The sequence below is a fragment of the Lepisma saccharinum genome, chromosome 1, assembly GCF_977018435.1.
Source record: "Lepisma saccharinum chromosome 1, izLepSacc3.1, whole genome shotgun sequence".
Taxonomy (NCBI): domain Eukaryota; kingdom Metazoa; phylum Arthropoda; class Insecta; order Zygentoma; family Lepismatidae; genus Lepisma; species Lepisma saccharinum.
The window spans coordinates 83418746-83441972 of NC_139229.1; the positions used below are offsets into that span (position 1 = coordinate 83418746).

General features: G+C 34.9%; 1 protein-coding gene across 3 annotated transcripts in view; it reads left to right on the forward strand.

Annotated features, from left to right (window-relative positions):
* Positions 1-136: 136 nt before the first annotated feature.
* Positions 137-23227, forward strand: part of Mgat2 (alpha-1,6-mannosyl-glycoprotein 2-beta-N-acetylglucosaminyltransferase) — a 47552-nt gene continuing 24461 nt past the window's right edge. For all 3 annotated transcript variants that reach the window (XM_083133871.1, XM_083133881.1, XM_083133891.1), the window contains exons 1-6: positions 137-225; positions 891-980; positions 12712-12767; positions 16017-16237; positions 18508-18968; positions 21824-21969. In XM_083133871.1, coding sequence (XP_082989997.1) covers positions 12761-12767; positions 16017-16237; positions 18508-18968; positions 21824-21969 — 835 coding nt within the window. In that variant the 5' untranslated portion in view covers positions 137-225; positions 891-980; positions 12712-12760. The remainder of the gene's footprint in view (positions 226-890; positions 981-12711; positions 12768-16016; positions 16238-18507; positions 18969-21823; positions 21970-23227) is intronic.

Here is a 23227-nt window from a genome sequence, read left to right on the forward strand (position 1 = left end):
TTTAACAAATTGCGTAGAACGACAGGTAAAACGAAAGGGATGAACATGGTGATGGACAATTTGCTTTTCAATTCACTGTACATGCAGACTTTTCCATCATCTGTGACTGACCTGACAGATATATTTTGGTTGTATAATCTGTGATAATGGCGGAAATTGCTGATTGTAGGGATCTTGCGTGAAAGGATATATTTTTTTGGGAATGATTGAAACTTCTCACAATGTGTAAGTATGTAATAGTAATCCTGTATTTTCTTACACTATCGAGTTACTAGAGCACAGTTGGTAATATACTGTATATTTTTTTAAATAATAATTAGCAATTATGGACAGGAAGAACAGGTTTAGCATTATTCCCGTAATTATTGCTTTACGTCGGTAGTGAGCATAATCATTTTGTTACATAACACGGATGTGTTGTCTTTTTTACCTTCTGATCTAGTGTTCATATGTTTTAAGGGGTTATTTATTCATGGCTATTTACGTCTGGGTACGATTACAGAATGCGAAATCGGTTAAGTTCTTAAACGCCATTTATTCTTGGAAACTACTTTTGACCAGCTAGCATATTATTTTACCTTCAGACTACAACATGTATTGACCAAAAATCAATTTATTTTTACTCTCAGCATGAATTTGCGACCGAACACACTTTCATAAGTTTTCTCACCTGTGGATTCTATCAATCCAATCTTTCATAACACTAGAAGACTATTTAGATGTAGAGAAAGTATTTACCCTATGTTGATTCATGAACTAATGCACAATTTTTACAAATTTAAAAAAAAGATACATAATTTTTCCCAACCTGTGATGTAACCAGGAATAAGAGAGAGTGTATATTTTTTGTGAACATTTAATCTGATTCTTAATTTTATTTTTCATTTCAGATCATACTGTGCAGCCAGCAGAGGACTTTGGTTAAGTTTTAAACTATGTGTTTAAATTATACAAATAACTCCTTGCTTTATATTTTCAAGGTATGTACAAGCTTTCGTCTGACATAAATGTGTATATTTTTTAATGATTTACATTTTTTTTTAAATCTGGCAATGATGAAATGTTTGAAAACTTAATTGGTGTTGAAATATATTACAATAAACTTTTGTTTTAAAATCCAGTCTCCGTTGGCAGTGTTATGCTTCTTTTGGGAAGTCATTCCAGCTGGAAATTTATCCAATTGCTTCCGAAAGCCAATGTGAGTTTTTAGACACACTATCGGAGCCAATTGGAACCGGAATCGATTGGTAAATTGTAATGAATTGGTTTCTATTTGAAAGTATTTTATTGTTTTCAATACAATGCTTATGTAATATTCTTGGTAACATTATAGTATAGGGGTGATGGATTTCTTCAAAATTACAGGAGAATGTACTTACGGAAATCGTTTTCTGTAGCGTTGTGAAAGTTCGTGAATGTAGTTTTGATCCATTGTAATGCAAATACATGGTGTTTTCTGCAAAAATCTCTGTCCGACACGCTCTTTCTGCTGCCGCCATTTGCTTTCTGCATGAGAGCACAATGTTCCGTGTGTTAGGTGACGTAATCCCGTAGTCAGTGTTTCGCCGTGTTTTCACTAGAACATGACGTGTTGAGTATTTTTTTTTAACTATGCTTGCCTGACCTAACCTTACGGAAAATGGTTTTTGGGGCTAGTGTCAATGGTTTGTGGGGCTAACGTCAATGGTTTGCGAGGTATTAGCATAATTTCAAATCCGGGTACGAAAGTAGGTATTTTCTGGTGAACGAGGTTGCAGCACTGCATAAATCGACAAAACACTCGCACAACGCGCGATGAACCAGTACACTGTCGCCATAATGTGTGTTACAGAATCGAAAGAACAAGTAACAGTAAGTACTCGTAACTGTAAGAAATAGACATTATCTTAGTTAGAAATGCATTATTTCACCTTAGGAAATTTTCCGCATTCCAAAATAGTACTTTAGCAATGTAAGAAAGTGCGAAATATATGATTTATAGGTGTCACCCCCATACTATAATAGTACCATATTCTCTATACAACTATAAATACAATGGAGAGATCATATAGAACAACTAAAATATATATCTCGGTACTAATTTACTATACATCGGACAGGTTTCTTCATTTTTACACAAGAAACTATGTACGGTAATAACTTCCTGTAGCATTGTCTAACATCTGGAAGGTGTTTTGTGTGATGTGAGAATGTTTCATAGTTGAAATTCATGTTCTTTGTTGAAAATTAATTCTCCGACGGACAATAGCCTTTGGCACATACACCTTCGTACATCATCACTCGTTGTGATTGTGTTTTGTTCATGTTCATTGGGTATCCAGTGTTTCGAACTGTCTGTGTTTGCAACGAAAGTTAGAAACATGACGTGTCGTGGATGCGTGGTGATATTCATATCTGGTGTGGAAGATCCAGTGAATTTTTTAATTTAATTGAACATGGGATTGTGAAGAAAGGAAAGGAATGTCGAAAATGTGGTAGTGAATGTAATCTACTCGTTAGAGGGAATGGGCTGTGGGTATATGCCTAATATGACGTGTCGTGGTGAAATTCAGGTAAATTTTCCGTATCCTGGAAACTGATTTCTTCAAATTTAAAAGTTGGGGGCAAATGACTCCGGCCAATTTCTAACATGCCTTTAACAGGTACTCTACAGAAAGCCAGGCAGCCGGAACGGAGGTGGGGCCGCGGTAGCTGTAGGGGGAGATAGGTCAATTAACCCAGGGGTGGAGCCAAGAATCGATGGGAAATTTAGACTCAAAAATTTCAAACGAAAATAATTTTATTGTTTAAATTTCCCACCGATTTCGGGACAGATAGTCCCCAAAAACCATTCACGTATAGTGCCACGAAAGATTACAATTTTCTTCGTAAAACAATGCGAAAAAGTTTTTTTAAAAAAATTAGATTAGATGAGCTTTGTTCACGGGTATTTCTTGGGTTCCGAAGGTTGAAACACTGCACAACGAATGAAAATCTACAAAACACAAGCACGAGGCGCAATTATGTAGGAAGGTGTACATGCCATATTGTGTCTCAGGCAAGCGAAAAGGCTTCGAGAAAGAAGTACTCGTAATGTGAAAATTTGCAATTACTTTGATAAAAAAAAATGTCAATACACCTTAAGGAATGTTCCGCGAAGCAAATAGGTAAATACGAATGTCAAAAATTGACGAAATGAAGAAGTTATAAGTGTCTGATGGATATTAAATTTTTACCATAACCATGGAAATTCCATATTGCAAAAAACAAGAACTAATATGAACATTTATTCCAACTACTAGCTGCTTTCAGGTTTAGTCGGTTCTTAAGAAAGAGTTCTTCTTAGGTATATATTAAGATAAATCTGACTTCAGTAGTATGCATTAGACTTCAGAAGAACTTCTAAATCAGAGGAAATGTGGTGTCAAGAATTAAACTAACTATGCTTTGATTCAATAAATGAATTTATAACATATTGATTCTACAATATATACAAACTTACAATTGGATACAATTTACCAATTGGAAATTGTCTTGATTTTCCAGTTAGTCTCAGTTGAGATTCCGATTGAAACCAATATTAGGCATCTGATAGAATCCAATTCAATCCAATCGAAATTTTAATTGGAACCAATAGAAAATTCCAGCTGGGATCTTCCTCTTTCCAAGCAATAAAATGGAGTGACTTCCTTCTTAATTACCACTGCATTGTATAATTTATCGCAAGGAACAGCCATGTGCATTAAAAACTAAAATATCAACACAGTTTAGGAGTGTGTGTGTTGGGGGGGGGGGGTCCACTGCTCCAGACATAATTGTTGGTACATAGTATGTATTATACATTATCTTCTTGCATTTCATAGGTACATCCCTGTTCCATATTAATCTTCGAACACTTTGATAGAGTCCACCACCCATTTGTCCTCTTCTGTTTACCTCCTCATCTATTCATCCACTTGTCATCCCCGATGGCGCAGTGGTAGCATCGTTGCCTTATAATCAAGGGACCCTCAGGTTTGTTACCTGGTGGAGGCACATAGTGGTTCGGATCCCACTTTAAATTGTAGGTCCAGTCCCGATTAGCCGTACTGTGCATAAAGTGGACTTAAAACACCAACTCAATCAATCAATATTCTTCCACTTCTCTCAATTATGCTTCCTAGATATTTGAAACTCTCCACTACCCTCAACTCTTCAGTGTCCATCTTTATTCTTGATACATGTCTAGCCCTGTTTCTTGTTGTTGTTTGCACCTCACTCTTTTCTGCACTGAATTTAATTTGTGCTCTTCTGATTTCCTCATTCCAACCATCAAGCTGTCTCTGTACTACTTCTTCCCTGTTTCCCCATGTTACTAAGTCATCAGCGAACAACAGGGCCTTCATCTCTTCCTATCCTATCTTCTTCCCCACCTCTTTGTTGATTACATCCATTGTAATTATGAATAGCAGTGGGGAAAGAGCAGTTCCCTGTTTTAGTCCATTACTTATTCTGAACCACTCCGTTCTTCCCACTGGTGTTGTCTCCAATTTCCAGTTCGGCATGCTTCTCTCTTTTCTCGAATTTTTATACTTTCAGCTGTCAGCTAATCGGGCCTGTTACAGTCTACACCTGGGTGGTGGGGCTGCCACCTCTGGGCTCTCGGGTACACCCTTGTGTTTCTGTCAGGGTAGTCGATGGGTATCTTTTGTATGTGCCGACTGTATTGATGCCACTGAACACACTCCATACCCTGATAGCCTTGCTGCCTCAACCTGGGACTGCTTATTTTGATTTCCCCTTATTCGCAGCTCCCATTTTATAATCTTGGTATGACTTACATGGCGTTTCTGATCCCTTCTGATCAAATGTTGATGTTAGTCGTACGCTAAAGTTGAGTAATGCCAGAAGTCAGAAGAATCAATCTTCTTTCTTCTTGAGAGCAGCCTTATTCTTCACCATCCGTTCATAAAACTCCCCAAAAATATCAATGTTCTTCTTGAAGGTTCGCATAACCACTTTTTGTACATGCAAAATATTTTAACACAGTTATTGTTAGTGGTTTTTATGTGATTTTATCTGCGACATTTTGTTCTGGTTTCCCAGAACTTTTTCAAGCTACACCAAGATAACACAACCTCACATGGCTAGTCACTCTACACTTCTAAGGAATGAATGTGTGTCCTTATTTCCTCCTAGGTAAACTGTTTTTTTCCACCTTGCAGGTATTAAAGCTGGCTGTTTCTCCCCCTTCCCTCCATCCTGTAACCTACTCTTCCTGTCCTTCCTCCCCTCCTCCTTCTGGAGGCATTGACTTTCCCTTTCTCCTTGAACTGATCTGGTAAGGTGACATCTTCCATTTTTATGCAGAAAATTGAAGGTAACTCTGGAAACTTAACCAACTCTCCACATGGTTCTTTATTAGTTCTATCCATTTTATTCCAATTTCCCCTTTGTTTTTATTAATTTTCTCTCCCCTGTTTGTGCATATGTGCTTTGTCTCTGCCACTTTCCTCTCTCTTTCATTTTTCCCTATTCTCCTTAATTTTTTACTTTCTTAATCCTTTGCCCATTTGTCAACATATGCTCACTCAATGCTGTTCTTGGATCTTCCTCTCTTATGTTCTTTAATTCTTGTGTTGATGCTTCTCCCTGTCTCTCCTATGTATTTGCTTGTACATCCACCACATTCTCCTTCATATACTCCTGCCATTGCCAATTCATCACTCTCCTTTGTACTCATTAAACCATTTCTCAATGCTGTTTGGTGGCTTGAAAGTTGCTCTTAGTCCATACTTTGCATAGATGTTTCTTATCTTTTTCTCCAACTTTCTTCTGAGTGGCACACTCACATACTTCCTCTCTTCCTGTGCATTCTTATCCTCTTCGTCTTTTTCTTAACTGTTTGTCTCTTTTTGCATTCTCTCTATTCTTCTTATGATGTGAATTATATCCCAGCCATTCTTTTATAACATACACCTCATAACGAAAATTGAAAACTGTTTAAAATATCATATAAACTGCATAACTAAGCAGCAAATAATCTAGAATAACTATTTCAAGCATTTATTTCTTATTTAATTTTATTTTTCATCACATTTCCTTACATTGAAGTTGGAACACTGAGATGTGATCAGTTGTTAGTTAAAATCAGCTGCTTTGTAAACAGCTGAACATAATCAAATCATCCAGTGAGCTGTTCTTCTCAGTTATATGAAGAAATATTGATGTCTGGAGTATTGTTTACACTGAAGAGTTATTGATTTATGTAAGTATTAAGCTGTTTATTTGTTTATTAAGAAGGGGAAGAACAAATGTCACGTCCGTTACAAAAAACATGAATAAGTTTATATCACACCAACCCTAATAATGTGATGTAAGTGACTCTTGATAGAAGTGGGGTTATGTGCATTGTTTATTGATTTCTAGTGTTTTCTGTTTTGTATAAAATAGCATTACCTGTGAAAATCCTGTAACGGACGTGACAAACTTTAGTGTAACGGATGTGACAAAAAAAATACTATATTTCTTGCTTGTTTTTCATATTTATTTTCCTCTCATTAAATTACTTTTAGAGCAGGGTCCATATTTCTGGCCTGATTTTCATATTTCTGTAACAGTAGAACTAAATTTTCTTTATATATGTAATTCAAAATATATTTGTTGTTGGGAGATAAGATTTAATTCAGTTTTCAGACCATACAAGATAGGACTAAAATGTCTCATAAAATAGGTAGGCCTACCTAACCTAAAAAATATTTCTATAAATTAAAATGCAATTATATACTCAAAACTATAAGTTGTTTAATAAATAAGGATACAAGAACTAAGGAGGCTGAATTAACAACACTCAGATATAAACACCATGTGCAACTAATAGCAGAGCTTCAGATTCCATTATGCTACAAAGAAATAAAACTTTCCACATACTTCAAAATGGTATTAAACTGTTAATGAAAAGCAATAGTACCTATTTTTAACATGTTTTGATAATAAAACAACCTTTTATTATGTTTAAAATCTATTTGAAACAAAACCAGCTGAAGCTGACCAACTTCAACATGTTTTTTCACAATTCTAACAGAAACTTATTAGCAAAGGCATGACAATAATATAAATGTTCAACATTGCAACAAATGTTTGTTAAATGTTGCTTTTAGGTTATTTGGCCCTAAATTTATTTTTAGGTTATTTGGCTCTAAATTTATTGTTTTGTTTCAGATTATGGCTCCCACTCCCAACAAGACAAGAATGGCTAAATGTATAGAAGAGAGAAAAAAGAATCAAGAGCAACGGAAGGCTTATTTGGAGAAAGATAAATTGAGGAAGAGGAAAGTAAGAGAGAAGGAAAAAATGAATTGACCAAAGTTAAAAAACTATTAGCTAAAAAAAGGCAGAAAGATAAAGAACGACAGCGGTTGTATAGAGCAAGATTGGGTTTTTATGAAAGCAATAATAAGTGAAATGAAACAGATAGCTCCATCAGTGGATCACATCATTGTTTTTTTCCGATAACTGCTCAGGGCAATTTAAAAGTCGATACACAGTGTCTAGTGTGTGTTTTTCAGAAGCAGATTTTGGAGTTTCGATGCACTGGAATTTTTTTGCCTCTGGACATGGGAAGGGGGCTGTTGGTGGTGTCGGAGGCTCAATAAAGAGAACTGTATGGAGAGAAATTCAAGGAAGAAGCAGCTATGTTTATTCACCCTATGATTTTTTCAAGTTAGCAGATGAAAAATGCAAAGGCATACATCTTCTCTATGTTCCTCAGTCAGAAGTGGATTCTTACAAAAATCACTTGGACCAAAGATGGCTGATTCTTGCAGAAATAACTGTTATCAATTCAATGCACCATTTCCAGGCATATGACAACAAAAACATCCTCATTGGTAAAACTAGTGGTGACCTGATGACAAAAGTGTATATTTTGAAGCCTGATGAGTGTGAAAAAAGTAGTAAAAAACTGCCAAACCGTTGAAGATACAGTGATGTATACAGTGACGAATCTGACAGTGAAGAAAGCTTTGGAAATAATGACTTGGACAATGAAATGGAGTATGACAATGAAACTAATCTGAGTATTTTACAATACAATGATTCTTTTTCTCATGACAAAATCTTTCCAGGAGTTTATGTGCTGGTCAAACTCACGAGTCATAAAAAAAATGAATGTCGCTATCTGGCTGTTTGCCAAAGCAATGTGAAAGATGGTGATGTTAATGTAACTTTCTTAAAAACATATGACAATTGAGGCAAAGTTTTCAAAATCAGTGATGAAGGTGACAAAATTATCCTTTTCAAGGATATAATCAAAATACTGCCTGAACCACAAATAAAGAAAGTTGGAGACAGAATTATGTACCAATTTTCAAGCAGAATTAAGATTTTAGAAAAGTGATAATTTACGACCTGTGCTGAGAAAAACATAAATAGTCTATAGACCTAGTGTCCACAAAGGTGTAATGTCTTTTTTGTTACTCAACCTGCTTATTAAATCAGAATTAGTCCATAACTAGCAGAATGTAGCCTAATCTCTTTCCCAGACCTGTTTCTTTTATGTTAATTCACTAGAATTGTAGTATTAAACTTTTGCAACTATGTATAACTATATTATTATTATGTACAACATTGTATTACATAATATTAGTGTTTTTTTTTTCAAATAAAAACTGTCATTATAAATGATGCACTTTTTTGTCACGTCCGTTACAAAGTTAAACATTTTTCAATAAGACATCAAAACTTTTAACAGGTCATACTTTATAGTCTTAAAAGAGCATATATTAACATTACTATAACAAATATTTACCAGTTCATTTGTCTGTCCAATTAACAGAAACTATGGAAAACCCAACCCTATGTTCATTACAGGGTGTTTTACACGTCACGTCCGTTACACCTATTTCATATCAGATAAAATCAAATACAGTTAAGTATTTGGCATGACAATTTTTGTGACTGTACATTTCAGTGAGTACAACCTTTCTCAATAATTAAAATGGATGCAAATCTTAATTAATGTATTTTGTAATACTTTTACGTTGTGTACGTGTCACGTCCGTTACAAAAGAATGGCTGATCCCCTGCTTTGTATCCATTTTCCTGTGCTGCCTCCATTATCCACTTCATTTCTCTGTCAAAGCGTGCTTTATTGTTGCATAATCTCATTGCTCTCCCCAGAAAACTTACCCCACATATCTGACTCAAAACGCAAGATCTGTCTTTTGATTTTGTGTCAAGATGCACGAAGTTAAATCCTTGTTGAAAGTCCATATAGGAACTATATGTACTATACTTCTTGGTCATGCTTATTTATTGCTCTACAAATAACGGAATGCACACAAAACATACAACCCGAGATTCGAGCTAACTTAACAGTAACTGTAAACTGAAAGTTCGTGACGACAATAGAATATTTTGATTGTTATAGAGCGACCACAAACGAAGAACCTTCCGCTAAAATCCTTCACACACCTTCCCCTCGATCCGTTCAACTCAGGCCATAAGGAAGCATGCTCCACTCTGCCCCTCCCCTCCTCATGTGGGTAGGGTGCACAGGAGTCGCAGGTCTGCCCAGGTTCATTTGCTGGTGGTTCCACTAAGTACTTGAAATGCAGCTAGACTATTTTGCAACATGCAACATTTTCTAGCAACTTTTTTCTATCAAATTTAGACTTTGCTTTTCAATTTAACTACTAGACTTTTATAAAATGGGACAAATAGTGGGGCGACCGGGACGACATGCCTCAGAAATAAGACTGTCCCAGTCAAAACGGGGTGGTTTTTTAAAGTGTGTTATTTTAATATGGTAAGGAGTAGCTAGAAACAAAAGCATAGATTTTGAAGGCAAACTCACCAAGTTTTATTGGAAGCAGTTACAGCTCAGTGTACCTCCACATGAGCTCGTGTTCGTTGCACGGAGAATTTCCAGCCTGTATTCAATCTCCCTCCACGTGTTCTGTAGCATCTAAGGTTTTACAGAAGTAAGAGCATTCCGAATATGGTCCTGCACTTCTTGTAGATCATCTATCTTTTGGCCAGAATACACATTGTCTTGAATGTACCCCCAAATAAAGAAGTCTAGAGCTAATCTGGAGAGCTTGGTGGCCAATGTTCAGGAAATTCCCTAGATACTTCCTCACCTGTCACCTCCAATGTAGTGAGATCCCATCTAGTTGTAATGTCACTCTCAGTTGTAAATGACTTAATTCGGCATGTTTAAGGACATGCGGGACAGTCTCCACGGGTCTCTTCCCCCATGGCAGTGTTGCCAACTTAGCTCTCTTGGAGCCAGATCTGGTTCTTTTGTGCACTTATTTGAATGTGAACTGGGGTGTCGGACCCCGTGCCCACTATGATGCCATCACTGGTTCCGGCCCACATAGACCAACTTTTGCCATGATTATACATTTTGCACGTGACATGATATTGTTATATTGGCTGTGTTGCCCCTCCCCCTCTTATATCCCCAGCGACTTTTTTTAAAGCATCATGTTGAGGTGAAATTGGCATATTATTGTTATCAGGGAATCCTGTAGTTTCGATTTCATACGACCATGAGATGAGTGATGCTGCCAGATCTGGATGGTAAAATGATGAATAAATTGTCATAATAATAATAGCAGCACACCACCCCTTTGACAACTAACATTACTCTAGGAAGCACTTTGTAAATCTAGCTCCTTGAAAGTCAGTTTTAACTTCATTTAAGGTGAAATTTAGCTCTTTTATTCGCATCAGTTTTGGCAACACTGTCAGGATGGCCATAGGAGCAAGGGAAAATACATTGGGCTTATGGGAGTATTATTGGATTTGTTACCTTGGGAATATGAAATTTCCGATGGAATAGAAAATGATATGAACGGAAAGAGGGCAGTTTAACAAGCGGAAAAGTCAAAACTTCCATTTGTTTAGCCGTAACTTGATGTTGAAGTGATTCCCCATATGGTATACATGGGATTCCGAAAATTCTTATTCATCATATTTTTCAAATATTGTGTCCAGCTTAATAATCAACATAGAAAAACGCTTCCATTTGCAACATAGAGAGAAATTTATTCTCTCGATACATCCAGGTTTTTTTTAGTAGCAGTCTCCATTCGGGCGATATTGAAATAAATGCACAATTGGTGCGTAACTGTACCTCCTTCCTTTAAGAACATCTTTCCTGTTACGCTTGAAAAAGAATGGGCCTATGACTTCATCATGCGTCAAAGCATACCAAATGAAACATTCAATTTGGGACTGTCTCGGTTATGTTCCAAATGCATACGTGGCTTCTCTCAATCCCATATTCTAACATTGTGTCTATTAACACAACCTAATAAGTGAAAAGTTGCCTCATATGAGAAAGCAATCCTCGATAGAAACGCTGGGTCGTTATCAGTCTTCTGCAGAATGTCAATTGCAAATGTCTTCGGCTTGTCATCTGGCTTAATTTCGTGCAATAACTGCACCTTGTATGCATACAAACGTTACCTTTTGTACACGACTTTGGGAACAGTGGACCTTGGAATTCTTAGCTGCCTGCTCACCTTCCTTATTGACTTCTGTGGGGCTACTGGTGAAGCAATTTCTTATTGACTCAACATGTTCATCTGACACTCGTGGTTTACTGCCACCGTGACATTTCACCAAACTCCCTGTTGATAAAAATTGTTGCTTCCATGCCTAGACAGTGTTGCGTAATGGAGGATGCTTACAAAACACACGGCAAAAGTTTTGTTGCACAAGCACAACACTTTTTTTCTCTGCATACCACCACATACATTGTGCTTTTTCCTGTATCGGTGCCATTTTTATTTGAGTGACACTAACCCTGCCACCACTAGGTGTACATGTATGAAAATTTGCTGAACCAAACTCACAAATGTATGGAATGCTTTGTTTACAAAAATGCTTGGTTTGTTGAAATGTAAAAGCTATGTAATCATAGGGTGAAAATTATACCCCTGTGTAGCTCATGTTTATTTTGTTATAAGAATGTCAGCTGAAGGTTAAATATGAAGTTGACTATCTACAAAACAAACCATAACAGTCCTTTATGTTCATATCCTTCCTTTACTAATTTATGATTATGCCACTGCAAATGAACTAAGGTAACTGAATTCTTACATTCGCTCATTTTCAGTATGTAGATTTTGGAAAATTTTGGCCCAAGTTCCTTTTATTTTATTGTGAGTTCATCATGCTACGAATGCAATTTTAACATGGTTCAATTTTGATTTACTTATGTTAACATATACTGCGGAGTTTTAGCAATTACTTAAGATTTTGTTGAATATATGCTTTCGTAATTAGGTTAGGCAGGCCAGGTTTAGTTCTCTTAGCATTAAAATAAAGTCCCTCATCCCCACTAGTCTACGATACTTACTGTCGCTTGTCAACGGAGAATGCATGATCCATGGGAAGCATGCATGCTGGCTTAAGGTAATTTTTAAGTTGTTATTTTCAATATAAATAACTTCTTTTTTAAATTCTAAACAGTGCTCATTACTTTAAGGAAGGTTCAAATTTTGTGTGACAATGATTGCCAAAATTCTACGATAGTCTTCTTGCTAGGAGAATTTGAAAATATCATAAAGCAATCGGAACTGTTACCAAACTTTTCTCTCCTAAGAAGTGCTCTGGACTGAAAAACTTTGTACACCGCTGCTGTAATGAATTAGGTGCATTTTATATCAGAAAACTGTTATTAACATATATTTTTTTTTAAAAAAAAATGGCTCTCATTGTATATTCCTGTTGTTTCAGATGGTGCATGGTACTTGACTAACAGTGGATTTCCAATAAATAACCTTCAATGCGGGGTAAGAGAAGTTTTTCATTTTACTAATAACATTTTTCAGTATTAAGTAGTTTTTCTTTTGCATTAGTCATCCATTGGTATAGATAAATACAGTCCCGTGCGGCACTAGAGTAGTCTAAGGGGCACTAAGAGAAAAAAGACTGAACATTTCCCTCTTATTGCAGTGTATATGTAATTGATTAAATATTTATTTTTCTCTCTTCATGAACTACAATTGTAGTATGCCAATCAGTTTTATCTGATATACAACAAATCCCTCAAAATAGTAGTAATATTGTGTAAAATTAACACATAATTGCTTTCTTGCAAAGCACGTTGCATTAGATACATTTAAAAAATATTCAATTTACTTTCAAAGAGTTGTATTGTTATCAAAATTACCATACCTCACAGAAATTTTACACGTGTCTTAAAATTATTTAAGTGAATGTAAAAACTGCTATCTTAATATGTTAAATACAGAAAACCATGTAGCAAAAATGAGTGATGAATGGCGATTCTGATAAATATAAAATGTTAAAAAAGGTAATTTTGTTTTTCAATAATAGAAGGTAAGAAAGATATTCACGTGTTGTTCTTGTCCCATTATTTCAATGTGTTTTGATCCCATTTGTCAGAACCTCCCTTGGGAATTTGTGCAGGAGGTTTTTTTTTTTTTTTTTTTGTTTTTTGTAATCCACTTTATGCACAGGAAGGCTACAGTTTATAGAGGGATGAACCACTTGTGCCTCCACTGGGAATCGAACCCAGGGCCCATGGATCACAAAGCTACGATGCTACTACCACTGTGCCATCGGGGAGGCCCTTGTGCAGAGTTTAAAACGTTAAAAATGTTGTTATTATACTATTTTTATTGAAAAGTGGTTATGTGAACATTCAAGAAAGTGTTGAACAGTTTTAAGAAAAGCCTAATTGCACTTATTTTCTGAATATGCCCTATATACAGGGTGACAATTAATGAACTATATGAAATAAAACGGAAATTAGTGACAAACCACGTAGTACACAAACTGTATTGCACATGTAAACGGCACTACAGACATTTGGATTTAGGTTATGACATGTTCGATATGTCTGCCATCTCTGGCGATGATGTGGGGCAGACGAACAGCAAAATTCTGCATGACCCGCTGAAGTGTCAAAACATCGATGACCTCCTGAATGGCAGTTTTCAGCTCGGCAATGGTTTTGGGGTTATTTCTGTACACCTTGTCCTTAACATAGCCCCCTTCCAGTGGCCTCTGGGTACCCCAGAGCCAGAATGTGGTCCCCAAAATACTCCTCCAGGACATTTTCACTTGCAAATGGCCGACATCAACACGTTGTGTGCGCATACGCATACAAATTCCCATCATGCCCTGTGGCCAGCCACGCAGTTTGGAGTCATCTCGCAAACCGTTCAGAAATTATGACTGTTTTATTTCATATAGTTCCTTAATTGTCACCCTGTATGTGTGTGTGCATGCACATATGATATTGGGAATATAACGGTGTAATGGAAACTTGAGCGAATGATATACCTTTTCATAGAACCTTTATGCTGACCATTTCATTTATATTCTTGGTTATTTTAGGTTGTCTCTTGTCTCCCCTTTAGGATGATTGCAAAGATGAGAATGATTGGTGAATTAATTAAATAGGTGAAAGAAGAAACACACAGACTTTACCCACGATTAGAATCTAAGAACCCTGGCATTTAGACAAACTTCATTGCCATTCATTCCATTCATATCTCTTGTAAAAAAAATCATTTGAAATTATGTAACTTTGCATAAATTTTACTTTTATTCTTCCACATTCACAATCACAGGTGGGTAGAATCAATAATACTAAGTTGCAATGTACCTTAGAACAGGCGACAACAGTTCAGTTGTCAAAGTTGAGGTTATGGAAGTTGTGCTTGGCTAGACAAGATATTGATATTTTCAATAGCATTTTGTGTGTTAAAAACAAATTCCTACTTTTATTTTCTTATCAGCTTCATTGTAATCACAAGTCACATAATGAATGATAGAATGACGTTTGGAAGTTACAGACTTTGATAGCCCATGAAAAGTGTTTTGAATGGAAACAAGATAAGATAATGGAATCTGTGATGCTTTTCGATTATCTGCACACTTTGTTTCCAAGTACTGTTGAAAGTTTTTCTTATTCAATTTATTTTTTCATCCCAGATTAAAAGAATAAGGGAACTTTCCTTTATGTACTGGTACTTTCTATTAATTATATCAATGAAGTAATTTGATTTTTATAAATTTGGAAGTGGATTTAATATGTAAGCAATGCATTTGTTATTATTTTTTATTTTGATATTTAGTACTACTGTATCAACTAATATATATTCATATTTTACTGAATTGAAAATTTTTGACGTGTTTGAAACATTGCAAACATTAAAGTCTATAATATTTCTTTCATTATATTGCATCTGTGTAGATGGAAAATCTAAACTTCCTTTCTGCACTATGAATTTTCTGTTAATTATTTGAGGCTGAACAGACGAGCACTGTTTGATTAATATAACACAGTGTGCAGGAAGGATCGTGCATTTTTGTCTTTTCAAGTAATATACGGCACTGAGAAACATTATAAACACCTAAAAGTGCTGGCAAGGAGGAAACCAACCACTTGTTGAATACTTGATACTAAATATTAGAGATATGACAGATTAATCGGTACTCTATCAGTATCGACCGATATAAGCATATCGGTATATTGGTAAAATAACAGATCCGATATATCTATGAATATCTTATAATGTAGTTCAAAATTCTGCCATTTTGATATTTTTATGGATAATCTCCATGCCCAACTTTTTGAAAAACTAAATGTCTAAATATTCAACTTATTTTGCACTGCAGTCACCCAAAACATGTTTATTTAGGTTGTCGATGAACCATTCAGGTTTTTCAAGGACCATTTGGAATTTTATATCGGATCAGTAGAGTATCGGTTATTGGTATCAGTAAATTTTATATCGGAACTTTATCTGTATCAGCCAAAATTTCATATCACCCCATCCCTACTAAATATCATTTCTCTTATTTTTTATTGTTAAATTTATACTCAGATATCATTGCCTCACTGTTTGTACCATAACTAGCTTGCAATAAACTCTGTCATGGCTAATGAATGTTGATGTGTGTTATGATCAGAAACTTTGCTCTGTAAAGTAAACTCATTGTGTAGTGATAAGATTACCCCATGTAAATGACAGAAGGCATTTTGAAATGTTTAATGCCTGTTTCAGGTCGGAGAAGCATGTTCCCCATGTGGCAGACACCGCCCCGTCCAATGATAGCTCGACGCAGACAGGGATCTTTTCTGAGAACGGCCATCTTCTTGATTCTAGTCACCTTCCTGTGGCTCCAGCTGCATGTGTCTAACCTTCACAATAATGCAAGGAACGGGGGAGCAGGGGACGTGTCTGAAGCTGAGTCGGATGCTGCCGTTCTCAACATGGTTGCTGAGGTACTTATAAAGGATGTTGTTTCTACTGTAATGTTAGGGATGTACACATGCACATATGCTGAATGCAATTTACTTGTATTTGTTGTTATGTTAGGAAGTTAAAATTTACTATAACTTACTGAAAAGTTATGAAGCTTAAGCAGAGCTCAAAGTCTGGGTATTTGGCATTCATTCACACCAATTTTTGTAACCTTTGAGTAAAAGAGGTAATGTTCTCCACTCTGGGTTCCACACATTCTTGATCTTGACCATAGTGGAGATGGAATATTGACAAGCCCACCCTGGAAATTCAACCGAGGCCATGTGGCAGTTAGATGCACTACTGATTAGAATGCTTTTCTTCATAACTGTACAGTAAGTTATAATATTTTAATGCCATAAGATGTTTCATTTACAAATGATTCACCATTTTTAAAAAAAAACACTGTTCAAAAGTAATTGTAGAATGTAGACTGGCTGGAGAATCACTGTGTGCCATGCTTGTTTCTTTCAACACATCTCCTAAATAATTTTTTGTACTATTCTACTAATGAACATAAGGCTTTCACAGTGTCACACAAATGTTTCCTTCATACGTACTTATTAAATGCTTACTAGCCCTTCTAAATCTCCCTTATCTTTGTATAGGTGATATTCCTTATTTCCATGTTGCTTCACTTATACAGTGTGTTTTAAGACTTCTAATAACCTATAACTTTTAAAGTAATAGGTTTATTACAACAAAATATTGTTTGTTACACAAATGAAACTTTAAAGTTAATGTTTGATGTGGTTTGGTTCATCGCCAGATCTCCAGCTGGTCACCGTTGACGTCCAAGCACTCTTGCAATCTTTTGAATCCGAGAATTGCATTTTGATGGTGCTCGTCCGGAATGTTGTGAATCACATGAAGTATCTTGAACTTCAGATCATCAAGATCTGTTGGTTTCTGTGCATACACCTCGGTCTTGACATGTCCCCACAGGCAGTAATCGCAAAGCTTAAAGTCTGGTGACCTTGCGATCTAAGCTGTGGGTCCTCTTTTTTCCTGCTTCGACGCCATCTTGGAATCACCTGATCACCTACACACATGTCATTCAGCAGTGTGGGTAGAACAAAATTTTCCTCTGTAAAAAAACAATATTTCGTTGTAATAAACCCTATTACTTTAAAGTTATAGCTTTTTAGAATCCAGCAGAACTTTTAAAACACGCTGTATAAAAATATACACAAGACACACACACATTCAAAACTTCCCAATTTAAGTTGTGACTGCAAGAAAACTAATGCATCTGGAATAAAAAGAGTAATGAATAAAGCAACTCACTTTCATTGACAAATTTCTGTCTGCTCCTTTGGTTGTAAAATCAATTTCCATGTCACAAATGAGACATTCAGAAAGTGATCTTATTTTTTAATTATCAATAAATATGGTGAGTTACATTTAGTTCATGATTCATTTGTAGCAATTTAAGGAGTAGTAGTTCACCAGTAGGAACAATGAATGTGCGGGATTTTTGAAGAAAGTACCCTCTGTTTTTAAGTGAGACTTTATGCTGAACTTCGCTGATCAAAGTCTGCCAGGATTTAATGAGGTAATTTATTAGAAGATTAATGCAGATTAAGCAGCTTTACTCACCTTTTTGAAGTAGATTTACCTACAAGTCAACATACCCCCTGTCAAGATGTGTCATCTCCAATGGTCGCATGTCTGAGTGTATCATTTATTGGTTCATACATGTCAGAAATTCCTTTGAAAAGATATGGTAGTACATCAAAAAACTATGAATGCTGTTAAACAGAAATAAATACCAGTACCTATCCATAATACATATTTTTATGCATAAAGAATGCATAAACAACTAAATACCCATTAAGAACAAAAGAGCAGTAAGTTAATTAACTAAACATATGAATATAAAATTAGTATAGTTCATTATAATACATAACCATAACTAGCACAATACCTTTTTTTTCATGAAGGATTTTTTTTTACTTTGTTTTTGTCCTTTAAAGTGAATATTTTAATATTACATTATCACTGGTGTCCTTTGCATCAACAATAAAAACTTAAATCATGATTCAAAATACTCTATATAATACCCAAAAGTCAAATCCTTTAACCAAAGTTTATAATTATCTACATGTCTGTATTCACAATATGTAATAATATATATTCTAACTACGCTTAGAAAATTGATTAATTTGTTAGGCAATTTTCATTCACTGTTCATTCAAGTATTTTTCCGCCACAAATTTGTGTAGTTAACTCTTTATGTTTATATTTTCAGGTATTTCACAAGTTCCTAAAACCCAAACAAATTACAGCAAACTCCACAAATGCAACTGGAGCTGCGAGTGCGTCGAATGTTCCAAGTGAGAAGGGAGTGAGGGCTCTGAACATCAGTGAGATTAAGGAGAATATCGAGAGATACAACGAACTGCAATCGGTTCTTAATGAGGATGTGTTCGGGCCTTTACAGAATGATTCAATAGTAGTTGTGGTGCAAGTTCATACTCGTATTACTTATCTCAGGCACTTAATAGTAAGCTTAGCACAAGCAAGACACGTTGACAGCATTCTGCTTGTTTTTAGCCATGACTATTATGATGAAGACATAAACGAGTTAGTTCAAAGTGTAGATTTTTGTAAAGTTATTCAGATTTTTTATCCACATTCGATTCAGACACATCCACATGAGTTCCCAGGGGAGTCGGAAAATGACTGTCCAAGGAATATGAAGAAAGAACAGTAAGTAATTTTAACTTCCAGATACGTTGTAGATTGTAAGACTGTGAAGTGCAGCTATTCTGAACAGTTTCTTGACAGTAATTTTCCAAAAATGAAAGAGATTATCTCATGAATATGTTAGTATGTTATTAAAGTATTATATAAAATTAAAATATTTAAAAACTGTATGATACTTTTTTAAAGTTGCTTTTGGATTGGAAAAACACCAGAAGCATTATCTCTAACCACCTGCAGTTGACATAAATCAGTAAAATTACATAAAATTTAATAATTGAGAGTATCTGTTTTTAAAGATTGTTGGAGAATTAGAAGTGTTAATTCAAATTGAAACATAGATGCCTTTCCAGAGCCTGTGTATTGCAGGGTCCACAAAAAAAACTGTAATACCCAGTTATTCTATAAATTAAGCAAAATGAATTTCATAATTAAATTATAGCTATTTTAATATTCTGATTATATGAAGGTCTCGGGTGTAAAACATGGTAAGTGACATTTTGGAGTTATAATGTGCATCGTGTAGTCCATCGTAAATGGAGTTGAATCTTACTCGAAGTGTTTTGTTTCATCAACAGATGACAGATCTATATGTGTTTAAAGTTATGGTATCTACCAGTTGTTTCATGTAAAGTATGGTAAGTAGCAAAGATGGCGGCAAAACGGCTGTTACTGAATTGCAACGTGTTTCAGAAAGTTCGTGAGTATTGAGGCAACAGCAAAGATGAGAACGAGTTAGAAAGTGTATATGATTCCCATAATGACCTGCAATATGTACCATCGACTAAGAATGAGGAAAATGAAGAGGTTGTCAATCAGAAATGCGACTAAAACTGTGCATGGCCACGTACATTCTGTTTCATGTAAAATGTGGTATCTACTGTAGATACCATTGTTTACATGCAGCAGTGCTCATAGTGGCAGTTTCAAATTAAATTTTACTCTCGTACCTGGATGTGAACTGCGATCTAGTAGAGAAGCACATACTTTTCTTCTACTAGATATAAATACAGTAACTGTAGTCACATAGAAATTCGTTTGATTTTTAATTTAAGATACCATGCCTTACAAGCAACGTCAAAAATGTATTACACTTAAGGAATATGTAATTTGATCTGAATCATATCAATTATTTGCAACAGTTTAGTTTTTATAAAATATTTCTTTCATAAATCTAAATCTGTAATGCGCATTTTAAAAGTTATAATATTTTTATGGTGGCCCTAATAACGAATTTCTAATTTAATTAACTTTCGTATTTATGATATGTGTGACTTTGATGAAAGCAAATTATTTTATTGTTGATATTGCAAATATGTCTTCTTCTTGGTTCGAAATTATAACTATTTAATCCATAAGAGCTAAATATGAGTGAAAACTATTAAAAACGTAAGCCCTGTGTACATTTGAAATCATTCTTTACAAACATGTCAAGTTAAAGAAAAATACAACAGAAAGTTACAAGGTCATTATTGTGTCTTCATTGATTTGTTTTATTTTACTTCACTTTTGGCTTATTTGCGAAGATGGAGATGAGTGATGATATGCTGAAATTAATGAATTAAGCACTCAAAAACATCCATTCCCATTCCAGGAGTTGAACCTAGGACCGCTGGCATCGTAGTATGATTTCCTAACCACTCTGCCACAGGGGCCGGTAATTGTTATCTTCAAGATAAGAAATTTTAACTAGGGATGACCTTTTCGAATATAAAATTTTTCTGTTTTTCGAAGAAAAAAAAAACGTTTTTCGCTTTTTGTTTTTCGAAGAAATTTTTGTACTTCCAATTATCATTTTCGAAAAATGATTTTTAGATTTTCAATTTTTCGAAAAAAAGAGGCCATCCCTATTTTATGTATAAATTGCTTATTGAATCACAAAAATCTAATATTGCCATTTTATGCAATTTGGATAGTCTACGTAACACAGCTTTGTATCAAGAGAGGCTTGTGAATCGCATTCTGCTTGGCATGCTGAGGTAATAAATAGAGCCACTGTGTGTGTAAAGTAGATATGTGAAGCTGAAAAACCGCTCACATATAAACATTTTTTTCAAATATTTATCTCCATAAGAAAGGATTTTTTAATCACAAGCATTCAGAACTTATATTTTTAAATAGTAATGTAATAAAACAATGAAATCTACTTTTGTAATGGTGTTCATTGCAGTCATAGACATAGGAAAGCAAAAACGTGTTACAACAAGTAGCTAAAATAATAAAATTATTATTATTAAAGGCTTTCATTTTTATGTTACAAATTGTTATGGTTGCTATAAAAAGTCGAATGTCAAAATATTATTATTGAACTGACATCACAAGTTAGCTTGAATAAAGTGGTATGTGATCACTCATTTTGATAATATCGTTGCATGTAAAGCATGGTAACTACAATTCCTTGAACAACCCTCAAACAAATCGCATGTAGCACCACCGAAAAAAATAATTGGGATGAAACATCATGTTTGTATGATAGTAGACATACAAGTGAATCATATTTGCTGTAAATAATTTAGAAATTTATTTTAATTTGTAAATCAAATTTTTTGGAACATTGACTTTCAATATCTCGAAACTTCTTTTACACCCGAGCCCTTCATATCTTTTATAATTCTTTGAATATTTCAAAACAAACTCTGGTAGATTGATGTGGTTTAATTCCAATGTTCATAAATATTCTGAATACAGCTTCTAATTGTTAAAATATTCATAATTTATAATCACGGTTCCAATAAGCCCAAGGAGACTGAAAAACATCCTAAAATAAGGAAAATACAAACATAATTGAATCATTAATTAAAATTGAAATGTGATGGTAAGTTCACATCTGTTTAAAGTTTGGTGTTTTAATCATTTTTTAGGGCCGTTGCGAAGAAGTGTATAAACGCAGAATCTCCAGACCTTTATGGACATTACAGAGAAGCAAAATTTACTCAAACCAAACATCACTGGTGGTGGAAGGCAAACAGGGTGTTCAACGAGCTGGATGTAATGCGCAATCATACAGGTCAGTATAGGAAGCAATAAGCCTTACTGCTAATATTGTAATTCGTATTTCGTAAATTAAAATATGAAAATTCACATTGAATTTGAATTTGAAAATTACATGTGTGGTGTATGGAGTGGACCATGTACTATATATTTTACAAAGACTGTACTTCAAGAGAATCTACTATTATGAGGTTTTACCAGTACCGATAGTGTTCTAATCTGATATAAAATAGAAACATTTTGCAAGGAATGTTGAATGCTCCGTTCATCCTTAAACAAACTTCTTAACTTCCATGATGTACTCTGGGTACATTGTGATGTTAGTGTGGGCCACTTCTTGGTCTTATGCACATCATCTATTTTGTTATTGCTATTATTTGTAGTAGAGTTAACACCAAAGTTTTCATCTGTCTTCTTACGTCTTTCAGCTAGTTTCACTACTGAGTCAACATTTCATCACATTCTGTGAATAAGTGTCTTTATCGTTATTTTATCCATTTGAAAGAGTACCACAATAATTTAGTTTCCATGTTCCCCTTTGTAATGACTAATTTGATGATTTGATAATAACTATTTGGCAGTGAATAAAGTGATAATAAAGAATTTAGCCAGAAATTGTAAAATACTTAAAAATAATCATAGCATCAGAGTCCTGCACAAGACCTGGAAGAAACCCGTCCACAAGGAGTCGCGTCTACAATAATATACAACATGTACATCAAGACAGGTGCGCAAGCAAGCTTTCCTGAACAAGAATTCACTGGCTTCGATGCCTGCAAGGTTTTTCTCTTTACCCGGGTACTAAGAAGTCACATGAGGCTCGATGTAGTTCCTGCAGTCAGATGCAAGCACCACTGTAAGTGTTGTCAATGGCCATTATATTTCACTACGCATGGAGAGATTTGCTAGTCGTATGGGCCTTGAGGTTGTATAACTGTTAGATTTTTAGATTTTGTAACTTATCAAATTGGTTTCATTATTATGTCAAACTGACTACCACATATTTTCCAAACTTGTTTTGAAGTTCTTGAAACAGGTTTGTGTTTTTTGTTCATTTTATGTCACTTTTCTGATCTTGAAATCGTAAATCTTCTCTTGGTTTAATTTTTACGTCGTTTGTTTGTTGAAATGTGTAAATAGCATTGCCTGCTATTTGCACATGCCTGAAGATACAAGCTAACAATTACATTTTGCATTGTGTTACTATCAATGCGGTCTGTAGATCTAGATAACTCGCAACAATGTGAGCGAATGACAAATTTGTTGAAAGACAT